This window comes from Pogoniulus pusillus, chromosome 1, assembly GCF_015220805.1.
Source record: "Pogoniulus pusillus isolate bPogPus1 chromosome 1, bPogPus1.pri, whole genome shotgun sequence".
In the NCBI taxonomy this organism is placed as follows: domain Eukaryota; kingdom Metazoa; phylum Chordata; class Aves; order Piciformes; family Lybiidae; genus Pogoniulus; species Pogoniulus pusillus.
The window spans coordinates 42696084-42717361 of NC_087264.1; the positions used below are offsets into that span (position 1 = coordinate 42696084).

The following is a 21278-nucleotide window of genomic DNA, read 5'->3' on the forward strand; positions in this document are numbered from 1 at the left end:
CTGCAGTCTTCCCAAAAATGCTTCTTGCCTGGATAGAAACCTGACTCTTGATTCAATCTAGTGGAATCAGGACACAAAACCAAACATATTTTCAGGGCAAATCATCAAAGCTGCAAACTGCAACTTTTGTTCCCCTGCCCACCCCCTTACCGCTGCTCCTCATTGTGCTTGCTTTGACCAAATAAGCTCACTGATCCTGCTGTAATGCTGGGAACAATGCACTGTAAGGTTTCAGGGGGTGATGGTAGGTGGCATTAACTATCTGCAAAAGAAATATGTGCAAAGGGACAGCTGTTGAGTTTTGCACACAGCATGGATGCTGACTGTTATTGCTGCAACCCATTTACAGGGCAGTGTGGAGGCATCCCTTGCTTTCTGCCTGGACATTCCATATCTTAGGTGAAATGTGCTGCTAGGGTCTGCCACAGGTTTCTATAAATGGAGTATCTCCAGAGCACTTCCATCCTTGGCAGGTTTCACAAGGAGGTAAGCAGTGACAAGGCACGGGTCTTGTGAGATGAAGAATCGAAGAGCTGAGCCTCCTCAGCTTTGGCTTCCACAGTATTGGGCCTTTGGATAGGGCTTTCCTTAGGGTAGTGTCTGATACCTCTGTCTCTTTTCCTGGCAGATAGAAGAGCTCTTCATGAGTTTCGAGGACACTCCTTTGGGAGCAGCATCACTAGCCCAGGTGCACAAGGCAGTTCTGCAGGATGGAAGAACGGTGGCAGTGAAAATCCAGCACCCAAAGGTCCAAGCTCAGAGCTCCAAGGATATTTTGCTTATGGAGGTAAAACTAGCTACTGACTTGATTCACAGAGTAGGTGCTGTTGAACTGTGTGGGAGATGCATGTACCTATGATATAAAGCCAGTGTAGTACCACCATCCTGTAGCTTGTGAGTGCTGTCTTAATGGGAATAATACAGAAAGTTGATGAGGACTACAGTGCAGCTGATTGTATGGGAGGAGAAGCTGAACAAGAAAGTAAGAGTGAAGGAAGACAGAATGACATGACCAGTAAACATGAATGACAACACAATAAGTCCATATGAGATTTAAGAACTAGAATGTGAGTTCTGAAGTCTCTCTTCAGCCTGTGTGACCATTGACTGGTTGATTAAACTGATTTCAGTTGCCCTTGCATTCAAAGACTCTTCTATGAGGACAGACTGAAAGAGTTGGGGCTGTTCAGCCTGGAGAAGAGGAGGCTCTGAAGTGACCTTCTTGTGGCCTTTCAGTATCTGAAGGGGGCCTACAAAAAAGCTGGGGAGGGATATCAGGGAGTGACAGGACTAGGGGGAATGGAGAGAAGCTGGAGATGGGTATGTTCAGGCTGGACATGAGGAGGAAGCTCTTCATCATGAGAATGGTGAGAGCCTGGAAGGGCTTGCCCAGGGAGGTGGTTGAGGCCCCATCCCTGGAGGTGTTTAAGGCCAGGCTGGATGAGGCTCTGGCCAATCTGATGTAGGGTAGGGTGTCCCTGGGCATGGCAGGGGGATTGGAACTAGATGATCTTTGTGGTCCTTTCCAGCCCTGACTGATTCTATGATTCTGTGACTGGGTGGCCAAGGAATTGCAGAATCACAGAATTAACCAGGTTGGAGAAGGCATCCAAGATTATTGAGTCCAGCCTATCACCTAACTCTTCTAATTAACTAAACCATGCCTCATCCAGCCTCCTCTTAGCCCCTCTGGGGATGATGACTCCACCACCTTCCCAAGCAGCCCATTCCAATGCCAGTTGCTCTTTCCATGAGGAAATTCTTCCTAATATCCAGCCTAAACCTGCCCTGCCACAGTTTGAGACTGTGTCCTCCTGTTCTGTCACTGGGTACCCCCACTGTGTTCCCTTTGCCTTGAGCATGACAACTCCCTTTACCTTGAACATGACTCTTTATGATCAGTGTGTTTTCTGTTGTATACCAGTGTGGATCCAACACACTGTTGAAGTTGTTGAGGTTGCTGTGTTTTAGTTTTGTTCCTTGATCAGCAACTTAGTGCTGAGCTGACTGATGCTGGAAACAAACACACTGCGACATGGAGAGGATCATCCAACAGAGGCAGACACACAGATGAGGGATTCAGCTAGGCAAAAAAAGTTTCAGTGCCTGTCTCCTATTCCTCTCCTGAATAGTGTGTCTCATTCATGTTCCCAGTACAATGCTGTAGCTTCTCCCAAACTTCCCTCCCGTTGAAGGGGAGAACTGGAGAAAAGCTGTGGCACGTCACTGCATTGCAGTAGTCAAAGATGCCCAGGATATGGTAGGAAACAGGAAACGGGGACAAGGCTGAGGTGGAGGAGAGGCAAAGGATTAGGTCTGTAAATGGTAACATTAAAGCTAAAAGCTCCTCTAATAGGCATTTTCATGTGTATAGTGCAGAAATGTACACATCCACTGGCATACAGTGGTGTGTGCATTACTGCACTATACATATGACATACAGTGCCATACCCATGGGAACAAAGAGGGGAGCCTTACACTGGATGAGGTCTAATTAGTTTTTACAGGGTGCTGCTGATGCAGTGACACAGTTCTCCATCACAGGAGATCAGGAATCAAAGATGCTGCCAGCACCCGCTCAGAGGAGAATGTAACTGAAGCTTCTTTGGGCAGATAAAACACTCTGCTTTGAGCAATCCTGGCTACTCTGCAAAGAAGCACAGCTGGTTCCAGCTGGAGCACATACTTTTGCAGCTGAGCATTTGTTTTGAACTCAGAGTGAAAGAAAATGTTGGGTTCAATAAAGATAGCCTATTTAGATGAGATCTGCCTGTTGCAGTGCTTCTTTAAGAGCACAGAACTGTTTGAACTGGCTTTGGGTCCAGCTGTAGATTTGGATTTGATTCAGGTCCTGTTCAGGACTGACTGCAGTGATCTGCCCAGTTTGCTTTTATGAGTCAACACATGTTGACCTGAAGGGACATTGTAGCCAGGTGGGAGTTGGCCTCTTCTCCCAGGCAACCAGCAACAGAACAAGGGGACACAGTCTCAAGTTGTGCTGGGGAAAGTCTAGGCTGGATGTTAGGAGGAAGTTGTTGGCAGAGAGAGTGATTGGCATTGGAATGGGCTGCCCAGGGAGGTGGTGGAGGCACCGTCCCTGGAGGTGTTCAAGAAAAGCCTGGCTGAGGCACTTAGTGCCATGGTCTAGTTGACTGGCTAGGGCTGGGTGCTAGGTTGGCCTGGATGATCTTGGAGGTCTCTTCCAACCTGGTTGATTCTGTGATTCTATGATTCTGTGTACAGCAGTTCTCCAGGGGCTTATGGCATCCCTCACTCCTGTCCAGGACAGGATGGTAGGAACTAAGCAATCAAGAAAGAAGGACGAGTGGATAATAAAAGACTTTGAGACCAGGACAATAAGAGAATTGAGTGTGAATGAGCCAAGAGCTAGACCCACCTCGGGACATTTGTCCTTTTACCAGTGGATATCACAGAAAAAATATCTTCTCTTACACCATGCTGCTGTGATTCCTGGTTGTATCAACAGGCACATTTGCACAGTTTTAGAGTGGTTCCTTTAGTTTCTGCTTTCAGACTAATCCTCATGGGAAACTGGAAACTAAAACAGCTTATTTGCTTTTTTGCAATATAGCATTGTCCTTCCTTTACAGACAGTCTAGCTTGTCATCCTTGAGATCTGTGGAGAAGTAGCTCACAACATGACATGTGCAGTCTTGTTTTTAAAGGGTCTCTTGTGGAGTGCTGGCTTACATGCATAATCATATCCTGGTGTGAGGCTATTTTTGTGTAGGCTGCAGTGAAAGCCAGATGATGTGCACTGAGGGTCTGGTTCTTTAAGAATCAGACAGACATTACAGTTAGATAGAAAGTTGGTTTAAATATTGATGGAGATGGTCTGATTTAGAGACCAATGAGAAGGAATCTGAATTGAAAAAGCTAGGTGGAAGATTCCTAAATTCATTTGAGGTTTCATAACACCAGTACTGACTTGTTAAAAATCAGTGCAGCATCTGATAAATCCAGAGGGAGGTACTTCACTGCTCTTCTTCTATTGGTACTTATTTCAAGACAATGTGCTAGGCAGATGTCAGAAAAAGGCCAGGCCAGGTATTTGTTAAATATGTCTCTGCTGATGGTCAAGTTGGCAAATGGCTTCAAAAGAGCATTTCAAGAAAGAGGAAAACAATGGATGAGTTTTCTCACGTTGGACAGCAATGAAATAATTGTGCAGCCTCTATAAAGTTTATGTGTATGTTCATGAAGATCACTGGTTACATTTCATTTGGGTGACATAGATTTGAAAGGATTTATGCCTCTAGACATGACAGTAGGAAAATCATTCAGTAGTGTCTGGAACCTGGTGATTACATTTTTAATGGAACACCGAGTTTGAAACTTACATTTAGATAAGAGAGGTAAGAGACAGTGCTGGAGAACAAAACACTTTCACACAGCTGAACAGGAGCAGTGATGGTTCACAAATTTACTTCTTGCCATGCATTTCAATGATAGCAGCTTCCTGCACGTTCTTTAAACGTTCCTCCTGCAGTGCAGGAATTCCCACCTCAGTGGTAGAGATCTGAGAGGGGAAACTGTCCAGAAACACATGCTGATAAGTCTATTTTAATTTTGAGATGGATGTACAGAAGAAGTGACATACAGACAGCAATGTGGGTTGCATTTTTATGGTTTATTCTTATTTTATGACCCCAGTAGTTGGAAAAATGTGCACAAAATGTTATCTTTTCCTTAAGATGTGGTCCAGATTGGCAGCTCCTGTAAATTTGTGACTGGTTCTGAAACTGGCCCTTCACCAGAGCAGAAAACATACTTGACTGCTGTGCAGCTTTGATTATGCTATCCAATCACATAGTCTTCATTTTCTTTGGGAAGGACTGCCCATTTTTCACCCAGCAAAGATTTCCAGATATATCTTGGCCTGGGCTTTTTTTGAGACCCTGTGTAGCAGAATACCTAATCCTTTTAAGAAGAAGAGAATGCCAGGTGGTTGATATATGGTACTAGGAAAACACCACCTCAGCATTGCTGAGATGCTCTCTGACCCTCACCAGAAGTGTCTTTTAGAGATGTGTAGTCTAATACCTATACCCAAATGCCACAGTCTTCTGTGAACTGTCCAGCGGATTTTCTGTGCTACCAACATTCTTGCTTGGCAGTGGAAGAAGTAACACTAAAAGTCAGCAGTATCTGAGGGCTACCTGAGTGAAGCCTAACAGTAACTCAAAGAAGACAGGACTCAGAAGAGAGTTGCTCCTGGACTGTGCCTTTGGTGAGATCAAGCCAGGGGGTCTTTGCTCCAGGGCTTTGCTCTTTCTCTTCTAGGCAGCAGGCAGCTGGGCTCCATGTGGTGTCTGGGCTGCCATTTAACTGTTAGATGTGCCTGTGTGGAAAGGCAAGACAGAATTTGTGTTGCATGACACCATGTGTTGTGTTGTGATAATGCAGGAACTCTACAAGCACTTGGGGCATAGATTGGGGAGTTTTGTCTGTAAGTTAGATAGAATAGTCCTGACAAAACAGCTTTATGTGGAGCCGCATGACTTTGGAGCCAGGATGCAGCTGATCATTTCCTATTTCTCAGGTTCTCCTCTTGGTTGTAAAGCAGATCTTTCCAGATTTTGAGTTCATGTGGCTGGTGGAAGAAGCTAAGAAGAATCTGCCCTTGGAGCTGGATTTCCTCAATGAAGGCAGAAATGCTGAGAAAGTTGCTCATATGCTCAAGAATTTTGACTTCCTGAAGGTGAGAAAACACATATTTCCATATACAGATATGTGCATTTATGCATCTTGCACACCCCATTCACCACTTGGCAGAACCATATAGAGGGAGAATGAAGCTCAGTCCCTCCATGTTGTTCATCCTAAACTGCTCTGCTGATACAGACCAGAAACTTCTCTGAGATAAGCCTCATTTTTATCAGTTTCCTAGTGTAGGCACCATGTACTGGATGAGGAGTAGTGACTTGGGGCCAGTGTTCTCTGGATCTGGCAACTTGTTTTCCCAGTATTTCTGAGCTTATCCAGAGACTTGTGAATTATGTGCTGGTTGCTGAGCCATCTGATGGTACCTTTTTCCTGGGCTTTATCTCAACCAAGGGTAAAAAACAGGCATAAACCAGAAAAGCTAGACTGAAGCTGATGGCCACAAGTAGGACTGGAGACAGTGTGCATCTCAGGAGGAAGCATCCTTGCCTGGATCTTCCCTCCTGCAAAAAAGCACATTCTCACTCTGGAATTGAGCATCCAGACTTCATGTGTCCATGGCTTATATATTCATGTTACCTTCATACACAGAGTCAGCTGCACCAATGCTGAGTTCTTTCCCACAGACACTCTTTACATCACTTGCCCTGTACAGACAGTCATGTACACATCTCGTTCTTGGAAGGACGTGGGATCCTGTCTTGAAACTTGCACATACACACCTCTTTTACTGACATGCAAGAGGCAGAAGCCTCTATTGTGTGCATTCACAAGTATGACCAAGCACGCATAGTGCTCTGGGCACAGTCACTGATGTACCTGTTTTTGCACATGCACAAAGTCACTAAAATATGGCTTCTCCTTTGGACTCTCCTGCATACACATATCAAAATGAGATTTTCAGCTCATGTTTATGCACAAGTCCCAAAATGTAATTGACAAATGTCTGAAATGAGGTCAGTTTTGTTAGACTTTACTGACTGGTGCATCTTTTAATCCTTGTTTCCTCCATATATAGGCCTATCCTTGTGTGGTGGTTTGGGTGTTACCTGCCCCCCTTCACACTTTGGAAATCACCCAGACTAGACTCAGCCAGCTCTGGAAATTGAATGAAGCTTTGTATTTACAACTTAGCAGAATATACAAGCAGATACTTACAATATATACAGTTAATAGGCAGAAATATACAAGTTAAAAGCTAATACAGAAGCACAACACCCCTCCCAGAAACCTGAGTCCCCAAGAGGGGCTCCCAACCACCCTTCCACCTTCTCCCACTCACCTGCCTTACCTCAGACGTTGCCTTGTGCCTCAAGGAAGAATGGAGGGTCAGCCAGGGGAGTCAGGAAGCAGGTGGATTAATCAGAAAGACAGAGGTTGAGGTTAGAGACAAATGCAGCCCTGGACATGGGCGTTAGTCTCTTCTCCCAGACAACCAGCAATAGAACAAGGGGACATAGTCTCAAGTTGTGCCAGGAGAGGTCTAGGCTGGATGTTAGGAGGAAGTTCTTCACAGAGAGAGTGATTTGCCATTGGAATGGGCTGCCCAGGGAGGTGGTGGAGGCACCATTCCTGGGGGTGTTCAAGAAAAGCCTGGATGAGGCACTTAGTGCCATGGTCTAGTTGATGGCTAGGGCTGGGTGATAGGTTGAACTGGATGATCTTGGAGGTCTCTTCCAACCTGGTTGATTCTATGATTCTATGATACCTTATTTATGTTTATACTCTTGTTCTTATACATCACCATTGTTTCACTTTCACAGCCCGTAATCTGGTTCTTCTCACCAAAACATTCTAGCCAGCTTCAAAATAGCACACCTTGTCACCTGACTCCAGGTTTGGGGAAGTCCTGGAGCCCTGCAGCAGCAGTGGTCTTCCCATAGATACAGATAGCTAAAAGCCACCAGGGCTACAGAAGGTCAGAAGGCAATGGTTTTGCTGAGTGGGCGCTTATCAGAAGTGATACACCTTGAAGAGCTGTATCCATTGCAGCTGTAACTAGGATACTGTGAAGTAAATCCCCATGGAGACAACCAATTACCTCCTCACTGGGTTAAGGAGCTATCATGATATCAATATGTGTAACAATAACAAATGGCTTGAGATGGCTAAATAATGGATCCTCCTGTCTGACCTGCCAATTCAGAGACGTGTTCATCACCCAAAGGCTACAGAAGAATTGGGCTCCTGCATCATTAATTTTCCTAAACATGCTAGAAAGCTGAGAAGTAGATTTTGTGCTGTGAACCTGTTTGAGCTTTTAAATCCAAAGATAAATTGTTTCCATGCACTAGCATTACAGGCAAACATCTTTGAGTAATTAAAAAAAAATCACTGAAGAGCTTGGCTGTGAGAGGGAAAGGCATCTCAAAAGGCCTCAATAGCGCTTTACAAGCCCGTTGACTTGCCTCTGTAAATCTTGAGACAAGTGAGTGTCATGTGGAATGATCTAAGGCAGCAGGTATCAGTGAGCTGGATGGTCTGGGAAGCTCTTTTGATTTGCCTTCTCGACAGTCTGACTGCAAAGAACGGACATCCAGAGAAAGTGTGAAGGCTGTGAAGAACTGAATCCCCTTTGCTCATAGCAGATCTGCAGTATCAAAGCCTGTGCAAGGTTAACATGTGAAGTATGGCAGAAGTTTTGAACCATGAGATGAAGAACATATGGTGAGGTAAAAGTGAGTGGCATTGGATAAATGATCTGTTTAGGACTGGAACAGTGCGGGAGGCAGATAGTCTGTGAGGGATTGAGTCGCTGTCAGTAGCTGCAATCAGAGTGTAAAACAAATGTTGCTTGTTCACGAGTTACAGCGAGCTACAGTGGCCTGGCTGGTTCCCCTGTTTCTTGTCGCACCAGATAGACAGCACATCTTAATTCTTCTTATCCTGCCCCAAGGTGGTGGAGCCTTGCAGTGTGTGAGTCCTGAGTCCATGGATGAGTCGGGCAGATAAGGAGAGGGGGCTGCACAGCTGGCTCTCTCCTTATGGAATGCAAAATCACAGTATCACAGTATCATCAGGGTTGGAACAGACCTCACAGATCATCAAGTCCAACCCTTTACCACAGAGCTCAAGGCTAGACCATGGCACCAAGTGCCACATCCAACCTTGCCTTGAACAGCTCCAGGGACGGCGACTCCACCACCTCCCCGGGCAGCCCATTCCAGTGTCCAATGACTCTCTCAGTGAAGAACTTTCTCCTCACCTCCAGCCTAAATCTCCCCTGGCGCAGCCTGAGGCTGTGTCCTCTTGTTCTGGTGCTGGCCACCTGAGAGAAGAGAGCAACCTCCTCCTGGCCACAACCACCCCTCAGGTAGTTGTAGACAGCAATAAGGTCACCCCTGAGCCTCCTCTTCTCCAGGCTAAACAATCCCAGCTCCCTCAGCCTCTCCTCATAGGGCTGTGTTCAAGGCCTCTCCCCAGCCTCGTCGCCCTTCTCTGGACACGCTCAAGCATCTCAATGTCCCTCCTAAACTGGGGGGCCCAGAACTGAACACAGGACTCAAGGTGTGGTCTAACCAGTGCAGAGTACAGGGGCAGAATGACCTCCCTGCTCCTGCTGACCACACCATTCTTGATGCAGGCCAGGATGCCACTGGCTCTCTTGGCCACTTGGGCACACTGCTGGCTCATGTTCAGGCAGGTATCAATCAGCACCCCCAGATCCCTCTCTGTCTGGCTGCTCTCCAGCCACTCCAACCCCAGCCTGTATCTCTGCATGGGGTTGTTGTGGCTAAAGTGCAGCACCCTGCACTTGGAGCTATTGAACGCCATCCCATTGGACTCTGCCCATCTGTCCAGGCGGTCAAGGTCCCGCTGCAGAGCCCTTCTGCCTTCCAACTCAGTCACATCTGCCTCCAGCTTGGTGTCATCTGCAAATGTGCAACTCTGTACTGGGGAACTGTAATGGGAATGTGTGGAGCACCCTTATACCTTTGGTAAGATGTATGGCTTCACCCATGTGCAAAAGCAAATCTGGACAGCTTGAGAGATGGGCAACACAGCGATGTGAGCAATATCCAAAGGGAACATCAGCTTCTTCATAGCAGAAGCTTCAACGTGGAAAGAATGTGGCAGGAGAAGGAAGCTGGAAAAGGGGGAGCCATTCTAGGCAACATCTGTGTCACTGCCTCCCTGGGTGACACCAGGCCTCTTACTGTTATCTCACCTCAACTTGATTTACTGCGGGTTGAATGACAAGTGCTTTGCCGTCTTGCACTTGTTGCTGTGTCACACTGACAGTAAGATAGTCAAGGCTCTCCCAGGACTTCTGTGACAAGCCTCTTATTTGTGACCCTTGGTTTTCAATTGCAGATGACCTCACTATGCAGAGTTTGCCAGCTCGAAGGCATTTGTTTTCCACAGGGCACTGCAAAGATACACTTTACGATGATGATGGCTTATAATTTTGAGTGCTGCTTAGGTAGGCCCTGGTGCGAATGGTGTGGGAGTTACCCACCTCCTCCCCCCCACCATGAAACAACCCAGGCTAGACTCAGCCAGCTGGAAGTTGAGTGAAGGTTTATATTCACAGCTTAACACAATATACAAGCAGATATTTACAATGTACTACCTATATTTACTGCTATATACAGAAATATATAAGTTAAAAATAATACAGGAACGCAATGCCCCTGCCAGAAATCAGAGTCCCCAGGAGGGGCTCCCAACTACCCTTCCACCTTTCCACTCTCCTACCTTATCACAGAATCTGCTTTACGTGCAAGGTGAGTTGGAAGGATTGGCAAGGGGGTTAGAAGCAGAACAATTAGTTGGGTTACAAGGATCCAGGCAGAATAGCAGAAGCCCAGAGAGGAAACACAGACTCCAACAGACTGTCTTATCTGTGTTTGTGCCCTTGCTTTTATACATCTCAGCAAACCTATGAGTGAAGCAGACATCATGATTATTTTCTTTTCACAGCCTATAATCTGTTTTTTCTCATTAAAGTATTCCAATCAATCTCAAACCAGCACACTTGGGCATTGCAAACGAGATGCAGTTCCTGTCTAAAGGACCTGAATGGATGATTGAGAAACTTGCAATAGGTACTAGTTAGGCAGCCCAGCTAGAAATGCTACAGAGCAGATCAAGCCCTTAGACATCAGTGGAAGTGAGAGAGGTGACCAAAATATTCTGGAGTGTGGCCAGAAATGTGCCATGAGGACATGTCCTGCTGTCGTTGAATTGATGTGTTATCCTTGCACACGCTGCTGCTCTCCTAGGGAAGAGGCCTATAAATGGATTTCTCTCTTGTTATCAGATAAAAAAACAAGTCCTTATATTAGCCTGTTCCAATTTTACTCCATTTATGGGCTGTGTGATGTATTCTCTTTGCTTTCCCGACCTGTTGTTTGACCTAACCCATCTGTTCCTGTTTCAGGTCCCCAGGATCTACTGGGAGCTCTCATCAAGGCGTGTCCTTCTCATGGAATTTATGGAAGGGGGACAAGTGAATGACAGGGCCTACATGGAGAGGAATGGCATCAATGTCAATGAGGTAGTTTCTCAGTCATCTCTGAATTGGGTGAGGTAGACATTGCAAAGCTGGTGTAGACATCAGCTGACACTGACACAAAGCAGAGGCTAACAGGACAGGAGGGGACAGAAAGAAGAACACATGCAAGTGTGAACAGAGCAATCAATCTAAAATATCTCAATTCTTGTGTTTCTGGGAAAAGTCCATAACCTCTTTTGGGGGACACTCTACTGTATGCTGCACAGAAGATCTTCAGAGAGTCAGACAGTGAAAGATGACCAGCTCTTACATCACATACACCCACAGTTTGTTCCAAGATGGTGGTTCCTGTTCTCCTGAAGGAACAACTTCAGCTTCTGCTTCTTTTTGTCTCTCTTCTCTCCCTCTCCTCCATTTACTTTCTCCTGGACAAATGCAGCTATCACCTTATGCAGGAGGCACAGGTTTTACATGATCATTTATTAGAGTGCTGGAGCTCTCAGCCATGGTGCTCTGCATAATACGTTGTTTTCTTCTGTTTTCCAAAATCTCCTTTTGGATGCAGTGATTTACTTCTTTGCTTCCTGGTCCTACACTGCTGTGTAGTTTTGCAGCCCTTCATTAAACAGCCTCCATGCTTCAGAGAGACTGTGTTTTTCCAGTGAGTGAAAGAGTTTGTATGTGAGGCGTGAAGTTAGAATAGCACTTTGAATTCTCTGTGGCTGAAGGATTCTTGAGGAAAAGAAGGCATTACATCCCAGAAGGGTTGGGAAGATGCCTAGTGAAAGGGTTTTCAGCCATTGGACCCTTCTAGTCAGTGAGTGCTGATTGAGGCATTGCTGCTTGCTGCTTCCCTTGTGCCCTGTCGATGAGCCTCAAAGCTGCACTTGGTTGACTGGCTATCAAAGAGCTGCGGCATAAAATCAATTGTACTTAGTTCGTCCATCCACTTATCTCTGAAATCTGAAAGTTCCTCTGTCTCTCTGCTCTTCCTGCTCTCTGCCCCCTTTCTATCCATGGCAAAGTTCACATGCCATCTGTTAGAGACATGCCAAAGACCTCTCAAGGGGGAGGAAATGTGAGGTTGAGTTTGGTATGCCCCACAAGGGGAGGGAATGCTAACTGCATCTTCTTAGCTGCCTCCCTTTGTCAGCACGTGGCTTTTTCTCTGCCTGAATTACTCAGCCAAATTGCAGGTGGAGGACAGAGTAGCCTGCCTGTTTCTCTTCACCTCTTCCTCTGCTCTTACAGAAGCCAGTGAGATATTTTCTAGTAGCCTTTGCAGACAGAAAGGCTTTTGTGTTTTTCTCCACTGAAACACAGGACGGAAAAGTTAAGGTTAAAGTAGGTTTTGTAACTGTGATGAACAAGCCAAGGTCCATGGGTAATCCTGAGTGATGCTTTCTTCCCTGCAAGATGTCTGGTCCATTTTCAGAGGACTTCTTAAATTAATAGAATGTCACCTATGTATACTGTAGTCTCTCATGTCCCCATCTGGAAGTATTTGGAGTGTTTGTGTCACTGTTTTAGCTTTTCCCTCTCATGAGGGCATCACAGAAGTAATTGTCAGCTGATTAGAGGTAGACACAGTTCCTCCTCTGTTTTGTGCTGATGATCTTGCTTTGTATTTACCAAGGTAAGTGCTTTAATGCATCTGGTCCACAAAGAATGGTATAGTATAACTCTTGAGAGCATGGCAGCTTGTGGAATTTACTACCAAGAGAGATTTAAAGGGCCCCATCCATGAGAGAACTCACAGTCAGCTCCATTCACCTGGAGCAATCAGCTGGTCAAAAGTGAGAGATTGATTAATTTGAGTTAATCCTAGCCTTTTTTTCTGCAGTGAAGACAGATCAGACCCAGCCCACAGCACTCAGATACAGCAGTGAATATTCCTCAAGTGCTGAAACAGTCAGGAAGACTTGTTTTGGTGTGTTAGCAGGAAGACTTTTGAACAGTATCTATGTGCAGAGCTGTGCTTCCTCACAGTGCTTGAACAGCAGATTCATTGTAAGATCAAGGTAGTTAGGATAGTGGAAATTCAGCTGCTTCCTTGGATTTTCTCAAATTGCTGGAGATAGTAAAGTTGTTTGGAGAAGCCTGGGGAAGAACATCTGTTGCAAACTTCTGCAGCTTTCTTCAGGCAGTCGGGGTGGAGAATTCAATGACTTCAGCCTTTTAGTGGGATATTTTCTGCCAATGTGTGCTAAAATAAAGTAGAAAAGCAGATAATTTCAGTTCTTCTAGCTTGCAGAGGCTTTTTCTTCCAATATGAGAGAGACTGGGTGAAAATTCATCTAATTTTTTTGGTCATGCCTTCAGGAAGATAATTTTCATGACATTTTGGCACAGTAGGTTCTGTGCAGCAAGGAAGCCCCATATTTTGTTGATTCTGAGCTGGTCTCTAAACGGTGTCTAAGATGTAATATAAAAAGAAGTCAGCAGCAGATGACTTCTACTGCAAAGATGAAGCTTCAGAGGATCTGACAATCTGTCACATACAGGATGTTACTCATCTCAGTAGCAGGACTGAGTTTGTGCCAACACTCCCAGTGCCTTCATTGAGCTGTTCTTTCTTCTTTTGCTCTCCTCACACCCCAAATTTAATGATTAATTTTTACTGATTATCAATAAAGCAACACTAGAAAGGAGGGAACACCAAGCCTGTCAGAATCATGTGATGGTCAGTGAGGTCTGTTATGATGAGCACTGTAAAATGAGGTAGAAGCAGTGCACATTCCAGACCTCTCTTCTGGCAAGGTGCAGCAGGTGGGGACAAATATGACCAAGGTCCATTATCAGTTGCTGCTCTTAATACTGTGGGTAAAGAACTGCACGGCTGTGGTGGTAAACTGAGCAAAAGGCATTGAACGCTGAAGGGAGCATGAGTAGGAGTTTCAGGCCTATGACATGGCTTATAAGATTCTGGCTTTCAAGAGATGCATTAGCTACCTATAAATCACCTCAGTCTGTTTATCTGTTGACCCCTCTATTGTTATACTCCATTTTGTTTTACTGGGTGGAGGAAGAAGAGTTTTCACTAAGCAGGATTTCTCTTGTCTGACAATGCAGCCTTGAAAAGCAAGCTGAGCCTCTCTCCTCTAAATGGAAAGGATCCCTGAGGTGAAAGCTCCCTTCAAACCAGGTTACTGACATTTACTTAATACCGTCTGTAGCAGGATTATCATTAAAGCTGCCCAAAAGCACATTAATCTCTCTGGATCCGTGCAAGCGCTGGATTGTAATGGCATTTAATCAGAGAAGGCTTTGATTTCTAAAGACAAGTGCAAACACTGAAATATCTGCCTGTGGAACAGTTACTTACTCATGTGCAAGTGTAGCTGAGGATGAGCATGCAGCTAGGATATTGACAGTGGGAGGGAAGCCTGGAGAGAAGAGTTATCAAGAAATGAGCTGGCCTGAGTTTTGAGAGAAGACAGGGCCATGACAGGGTTAAGGGGGACACGTAGAACCTAGGCTGTTCTTGTTTTAAGACACAGGAGAGTTCACAGTTTTGGTTAGGAAGATACATTTGACAGAGGTGGGTAGAAAGGGGAGGGAGTGAAAACAGACTAAGGAGATCTCACGATGTTTATAGCATACTATTTGCAGGGGGGAAGAAAGCATTGCAAGGCTATGTAGAGCATGGACTTCTAGAGAGAATCTCAAGTGGCTTCACAGAATCACAGGTTGGAAGTGGCTTCAAAGATCATCGAGTTCCAACATCCCTGCCATGGGCAGGAACACCTCACACCACATCAGGTTGCTCTGAGCCCCATCCAGCCTGGCCTTAAAAAATTCCAGGGATGGGCATCCCACCACTTCCTTGGACAACCTGTTCCAGTGTTTCACCACCCTCACAGTGAGGATCTTTTTCCTAACATCCAATCTGAGTCTACCCACTGCTAGTTTTGCTCCGTTCCTTCTAGTCCTATCCCTACACAACATACTAAAAAGTCTCTTACTAAGGGGCTTGTTTTGCACCCATTTTGATTTTATCCAATTTAATTAGAGAGACCTTGTCTGTCTTCTCATTATCTCCGATCCACTGCTTGGGTTGTCACTGTCCCTCCTTGTGGATGCTCTCATTGTCACTACAGAGGCTGCTGGATCAGCAGGCTATGAGAACTGTGGAGCTTACCAGATGCTCTCATGCCATGTCCTCCAGCTAACCAGGCAGCTTAGTTAGCCAAATGCAGAGTCCCCCATTATTGCTCTGTCTTGGACTTGAGTCAGGGGAAGGAAACAATACTGCGTACTTCAGCTTCACTAAGAGCCTGGTGATGAGCAGTGGATGATTCAGAACTCAGGAGAAGTGTTTTGTCCAGCTGAGAAGTGAAAGCAAACAGCTAAGGTACTTAAGATGAGCTATTGTGTGCAATTATTGCCATCTGTCACCCCATCCTTCTGTGGCTTTTTGCTTCCTTCTGTTCCTAAATGGGTTCTGCAGTGGAATGGTATCTCTTAGCTCAATAAAGAGGCAAGCTACCTTCTCATGGCTGACAGGTTTGCAGCTTGAAATACTCTTTCAGTGTGGGATTTACTCTTCTGCCAAGAGGCAGGAGCTGCTGCCTCGTAGCTGTTGAAATTTAAGTGGGATTTCCCAGGGTGGGATCTCTTTGTCAGCACAAGTGTGGAAACCTCTCATGTCTCAAGTATTTGTGCTTATAACACTCCAGTGTTAGATGAAATGGAGCATGGAGAAGAACACTGTTCCTGGGGAAAAAGGCTTTTCTTGCTCTTTGTATCTACTGATTTAGTCTGGGGAAGAGGTTTCCTCCTACCTTTCCTTGTCTGAAACTTAATGAAAATTCCCAAGGCACTGATAAGCAGGGACAGTGACCTCCTGCATTTCCAGCTTCTGACCTATGCAAACACACCAGGTAAAAGAGTTAAATTACACGTGAACCCAGTCAGTCTGAAGCATCCATGTCAGTCAGCTGCTCAAATCTCAGCAAGAAGATTTACATTAAATCCAAGGAAATACAGCTGCATTTAAAGCCAAGGGAAAATGATCCCCATGGCTATTTTCCATCTGAGAGAAATACAAGAAACAGTTAAATAAATGTCTGGTCTTCTCTACCTATGTGCTTCTGAGAATCTGCAGAAACTTGCCAAGTTAATCCCTCAGTTCCCTGAGCAGATGAGTCTAAATATTGCTCCCCACCGAAATGCCATGGAAGGTGGGGCATAGAACAGGGAAATAATTTCCTCAGTCCTGAACAAGGAGTGTGGCATGTGCTGTGAGTACCTCCAGGAGTCCTAAAAGCTATTCCTGTATCTTAATGACATCATGTGTGTCCAGACATCACCTTGCTGTGATGGTGGATCAATGCATAGAGATAGCACTGCATTACAGAGCACTGGGTTTCGATCCTCACAAATGGATCACACAGACCAGAGTGTGAAATAAGATCTCTTGGGCATGACCATACTAATCTGCTGTGGACGGGAGCCATTTCAGAGCACAAACACCCAGCAGACTCCAAATTGTGGCTGTTCTCTGTCCACACCCTTTGCTAATTTGGCACCATTCTAATTGAGCAGGATTGCCCAGCAGGATTAAGCAAACTCTTGGATGATGGCTGTAATAACAACAACGAAGGAAAGCAAAAACCCAATACACTCTTCAATCCAATTAACCTTCGATTAAGGTTCCAAAATCAATGCTATTATTTTGGCCTGAGGAGGTAATATTGAGCCCTGAGAAATGAGCCACACAACGACCTTTACTTTTAATGAGATCAATAGAAGTTAGTGTCGCCATCTCTTAAAATAATTGGCAAATATTACAGCCAAATTAAGGTCAGAGACTAGTATCTGTTCCTTATCTAAAGAGACAGTCACAGATGGAGGTGGGATAGGAAGGCACAATGCCCTGTCTGGTGGTTTTATCTGAGCCTTAGCGGGGGCAGGCGGTGAGATCAGGTCTGCAGGACCATGTCACAGGATTTTTTTTCTTTGCTTTGCGGCTTGGTGTCAGTCAGAGGCATGAAGCCAGGTCCAGCTGGCTTACAAGGCCAGGAAAGGTATCAGTGACTGGCCCAGACTGGTTTTTCACGTCGGAGCTATCTGTGAGTGTGATACACATGTCATCTTTTTACTGTATTCTTAAGCTCAAATTTGCACACATTCTTTCCTTTCTGAGAGGTTTCTCACTAACTGTTGTGTATTGGTGGTTGTAAGATACTAATTTATGATAAACTTTCCAGTAGTTTGTTATGGTCAGGTTGATCTGTCAGCAGGACATGCTGCTTTGCTAAGAGGAGAGTTGCATAGAGGGGCATAATTTGTGTCCAGAGGTCTGCTGCTCTGGGGCTGTATGCAAGGGAATGTAAAATGGGTTCATCCAAAGCAGCTCCTAGTGGATGGAGAGCAGCCAGACAGAGAGGGATCTGGGGGTACTGATTGATACTCGCCTGAACATGAGTCAGCAGTGTGCCCAGGTGGCCAAGAGAGCCAGTGGCATCCTGGCCTGCATCAGGAATGGTGTGGTCAGCAGGAGCAGGGAGGTCATTCTGCCCCTGTACTCTGCACTGGTTAGACCACACCTTGAGTACTGTGTTCAGTTCTGGGCCCCCCAGTTTAGGAGGGACATTGAGATGCTTGAGCGTGTCCAGAGAAGGGCAACGAGGCTGGTGAGAGGCCTTGAGCACAAGCCCTATGAGGAGAGGCTGAGGGAGCTGGGATTGTTTAGCCTGGAGAAGAGGAGGCTCAGGGGTGACCTTATTGCTGTCTACAACTACCTGAGGGGTGGTTGTGGCCAGGAGGAGGTTGCTCTCTTCTCTCAGGTGGCCAGCACCAGAACAAGAGGACACAGCCTCAGGCTGCGCCAGGGGAGATTTAGGCTGGAGGTGAGGAGAAAGTTCTTCACTGAGAGAGTCATTGGACACTGGAATGGGCTGCCCGGGGAGGTGGTGGAGTTGCCGTCCCTGGGGCAGTTCAAGGCAGGATTGGACGTGGCACTTGGTGCCATGGTCTAGCCTTGAGCTCTGTGGCAAAGGGTTGGACTTGATGATCTGTGAGGTCTCTTCCAACCCTGATGTTACTGTGATACTGTGATGGGCAGGTAACAGGTTGTCTAGGCTTTCAAAACTGAGGGCAGCAAAAGTTTGCATCTGTTTATGTATACAAGAAATGGATTACTGCTGCTCTCTGTACTGCAGCTTGAGATCCTCTGAATTATGTGATGGAAATGCAGTAGGTGTACTTGGTAAAATACTTGGTACACTGGATGTGGATCAATTAACTAGTAGGGAAATTGCAAAGTAGGTGAGAAACTGAGAGAGGCAATGGTGGAGAAAAATCCTGTAGTGGAGCTCTGTGAAGTTTGCTATGCAAACTATTCTTATTTAATAGATTCAGTGATGACCTTGACACAAACAGAACTGTGTGAAGGAGGTTGTTGATGACACCAAGTTGGAAGGTTCTGTCACTGTAGAGGAGGATCAGAGCACCAATAGCACTTGGCGACTTTGAGGACTGAATTGATAGGGAGGGATAAAAATGAGCAATGCCAAGAGCAGAGACTTGCACTTAAGAGCTAGTAAGAAGAGTTTATCAGAGGGATAATTATCTAATTATCTAATACTAGAATTAGCTTTGGGATATTAGTCAATCACAAGGTAAGTGTGTGTTTCCACTGCAGTGTGATTGGATAAAAGACAGTTGGACTTCTAGGACATAGCAGCTAAATTGGTATCCTGTAGAAATGGGGCAGCATTTATGCTGTATTTTTGAGTGTCATTATCTTACTGGTAAACATGTTTGAGCTGTAAATGCTGGAGAGGAAAGGAACTAGTTAAGCTCTAGGATTACAGGATCACAGGATATTAGGGGTTGGAAGGGACCCAAAGAGATCATCAAGTCCAACTCCTCTCCCAGAGCAGAACCATACAATCTAGCTCAGGTCACAGAGAAGCACATCCAGACAGGTCTTGAAAGTCTCCAGAGAAGGAGACTCCACAGCTTCTCTGGGGAGCCTGTTCCAGTGTTCTGTGACCCTTACAGTAAAGAAGTTCCCCCTTGTGATTACATTAGCTACGGAAATTACTTAAACTGGACATCATTAAAATTAGACTGGATTTAGGGGAAAGGTTTTGACCACCTAGAGAGTGAAACTTTGGAAGAGCCTTTGAAGTCATGCTTTCTGTCTTATTTCCAATGAATTTGACTGGTGTATAGAGAGACTGTGATAGTGCACAGTAACAGTCCTTAATGTCTGCACTGCATTCTTACTCTGTATTTGCTTGTAACTCACAGGGTGTGGTTTGTGACCATGATTTGCCATACTGAGTACATAGAATGAACTTTGTGTGCTTAGTTTGGTGAAGAGTTACTCCAGATCTGTCCCTGGCACTTCATTGTTTGGCCCAGGCTGCTGATGCTTCATTTTGTCATCTGCAATCTGCTTATTCCTCAGCTACACTTGTTTCAGAATGAAAAGGTTGAGGTGAAAATGTGTGATTTGCCTGACATGATGTCGTGGTCATGTAGTTTAATATGGCAATGGGGGTTGCTATCTGCAGCAACTCCTTTTAGGCAGCAGCACACCAGTAGGCAAGGATATGCCTCTGGCAAGAGCTAGTGTGGTGTCATTCTGATGGATCAAGCTGGGGTCTGCTTACTGACTAGCATGTTTTTTTCCTTTTGTGTTAGGGATAAACGATGCCATTCTTGCTTACATCCCCTTCTGCCTATTTGTATTTCTTGCAGTATATCCAGTGCTACAAGTGCTTCTGTTTCCTTGCTGTTCAAACCTTCTAGTATTGGTAGACTGCCCCTTCTCTGCCATTCAGTAGCCAACTTTGGAGTCTTCATCTCTTTTAATATTTTTCCCAAGTAAATTCCTCCTGCTTCCTGATCATTTATTGCTTTCTCTGAACTCACTCTCTGTAGTCTGCATCTCTCTGTTAATGAGGTGTCTTGAAATGAATGTGGGATTCCAAGGGTGATTGTCCTTGTTTTACAGGGTACAGCTGAACAATGCTGGGGGGCCCCAGTAATGATAAGGACCTCGTTGCATTGGATGATAAACACAGAAAGGAATGATGACCTCTCTGTGTCATAACAAAATGCCTGTGTTTACTTTGGTTTTTGCTTCTGTACATCACTGCAACCTTTTCTCTAATCTGTGATGTACCTTCACCCCAAGGTCTTAACACAGCATAAATGCATGCTGAATTCCTCATGAGCAGAGATTTTCACTTGTTTATTTTCTCACTTTACCTAACTGCATTCTTCCAAAGTGAAGCCTGCATATGTTATGATGGGGCTAGTGGTGATGTGGCTCAGTACTGGAGAATTAGTGTATGTAAGTTTCTTTTTTTTTCCCTAAACTTTTCCTCTAGAAACATGAACTCCTTTTGTCTGAATTACAATGATGTGTCACTATTCACATGTTACACTCTAAGCCTTAGAAATCACAGTATTATTAGGATTGGAAGAGACCTCACAGATCATCAAGTCCAACCCTTTCCCACAGAGCTCAAGGCCAGACCATGGCACCAAGTGCCACGTCCAATCCTGCCTTGAACAGCCCCAGGGACAGCGACTCCACCACCTCCCCGGGCAGCCCATTCCAGTGCCCAATGACTCTCTCAGTGAAGAACTTTCTCCTCACCTCCAGCCTAAATTTCCCCTGGCGCAGCCTGAGGCTCTGTCCCCTTGTTCTGGTGCTGGCCACCTGAGAGAAGAGACCAACCTCCTCCTGGCCACAACCTCCCTTCAGGTAGTTGTAGACAGCAATAAGGTCAGCCCTGAGCCTCCTCTTCTCCAGGCTAACCAATCCCAGCTCCCTCAGCCTCTCCTCGTGGGGCTGTGCTCAAGGCCTCTCCCCAGCCTCGTCACCCTTCTCTGGACACGCTCAAGCACTTCGATGTCCCTCCTAAACTGGGGGGCCCAGAACTGAACACAGTACTCAAGGTGTGGTCTAACCAGTGCAGAGTACAGGGGCAGAATGACCTCCCTGCTCCTGCTGACCACACCATTCTTGATGCAGGCCAGGATGCCACTGGCTCTCTTGGCCACCTGGGCACACTGCTGACTCATGTTCAGGCGGGTATCAGTCAGTACCCCCAGATCCCTCTCTGTCTGGCTGCTCTCCAGCCACTCTGACCCCAGCCTGTATCTCTGC

At 45.7% G+C, this 21278-nt stretch overlaps 1 protein-coding gene across 7 annotated transcripts in view; it reads left to right on the forward strand.

Moving 5' to 3' along the window:
- Positions 1 to 21278, forward strand: part of ADCK1 (aarF domain containing kinase 1) — a 97791-nt gene that overhangs the window by 65557 nt on the left and 10956 nt on the right. For 6 of the 7 annotated variants that reach the window (XR_010303926.1, XM_064150568.1, XM_064150550.1 and 3 more), the window contains 3 exons: positions 629 to 787; positions 5564 to 5722; positions 11069 to 11185. Coding sequence is in view for 6 of the 7 variants with exons in the window: in XM_064150568.1 (XP_064006638.1) it covers positions 629 to 787; positions 5564 to 5722; positions 11069 to 11185 (435 nt within the window). In the remaining variant the exon portion in view is untranslated. The remainder of the gene's footprint in view (positions 1 to 628; positions 788 to 5563; positions 5723 to 11068; positions 11186 to 21278) is intronic. The other variant, XM_064150560.1, reaches the window with a different exon arrangement.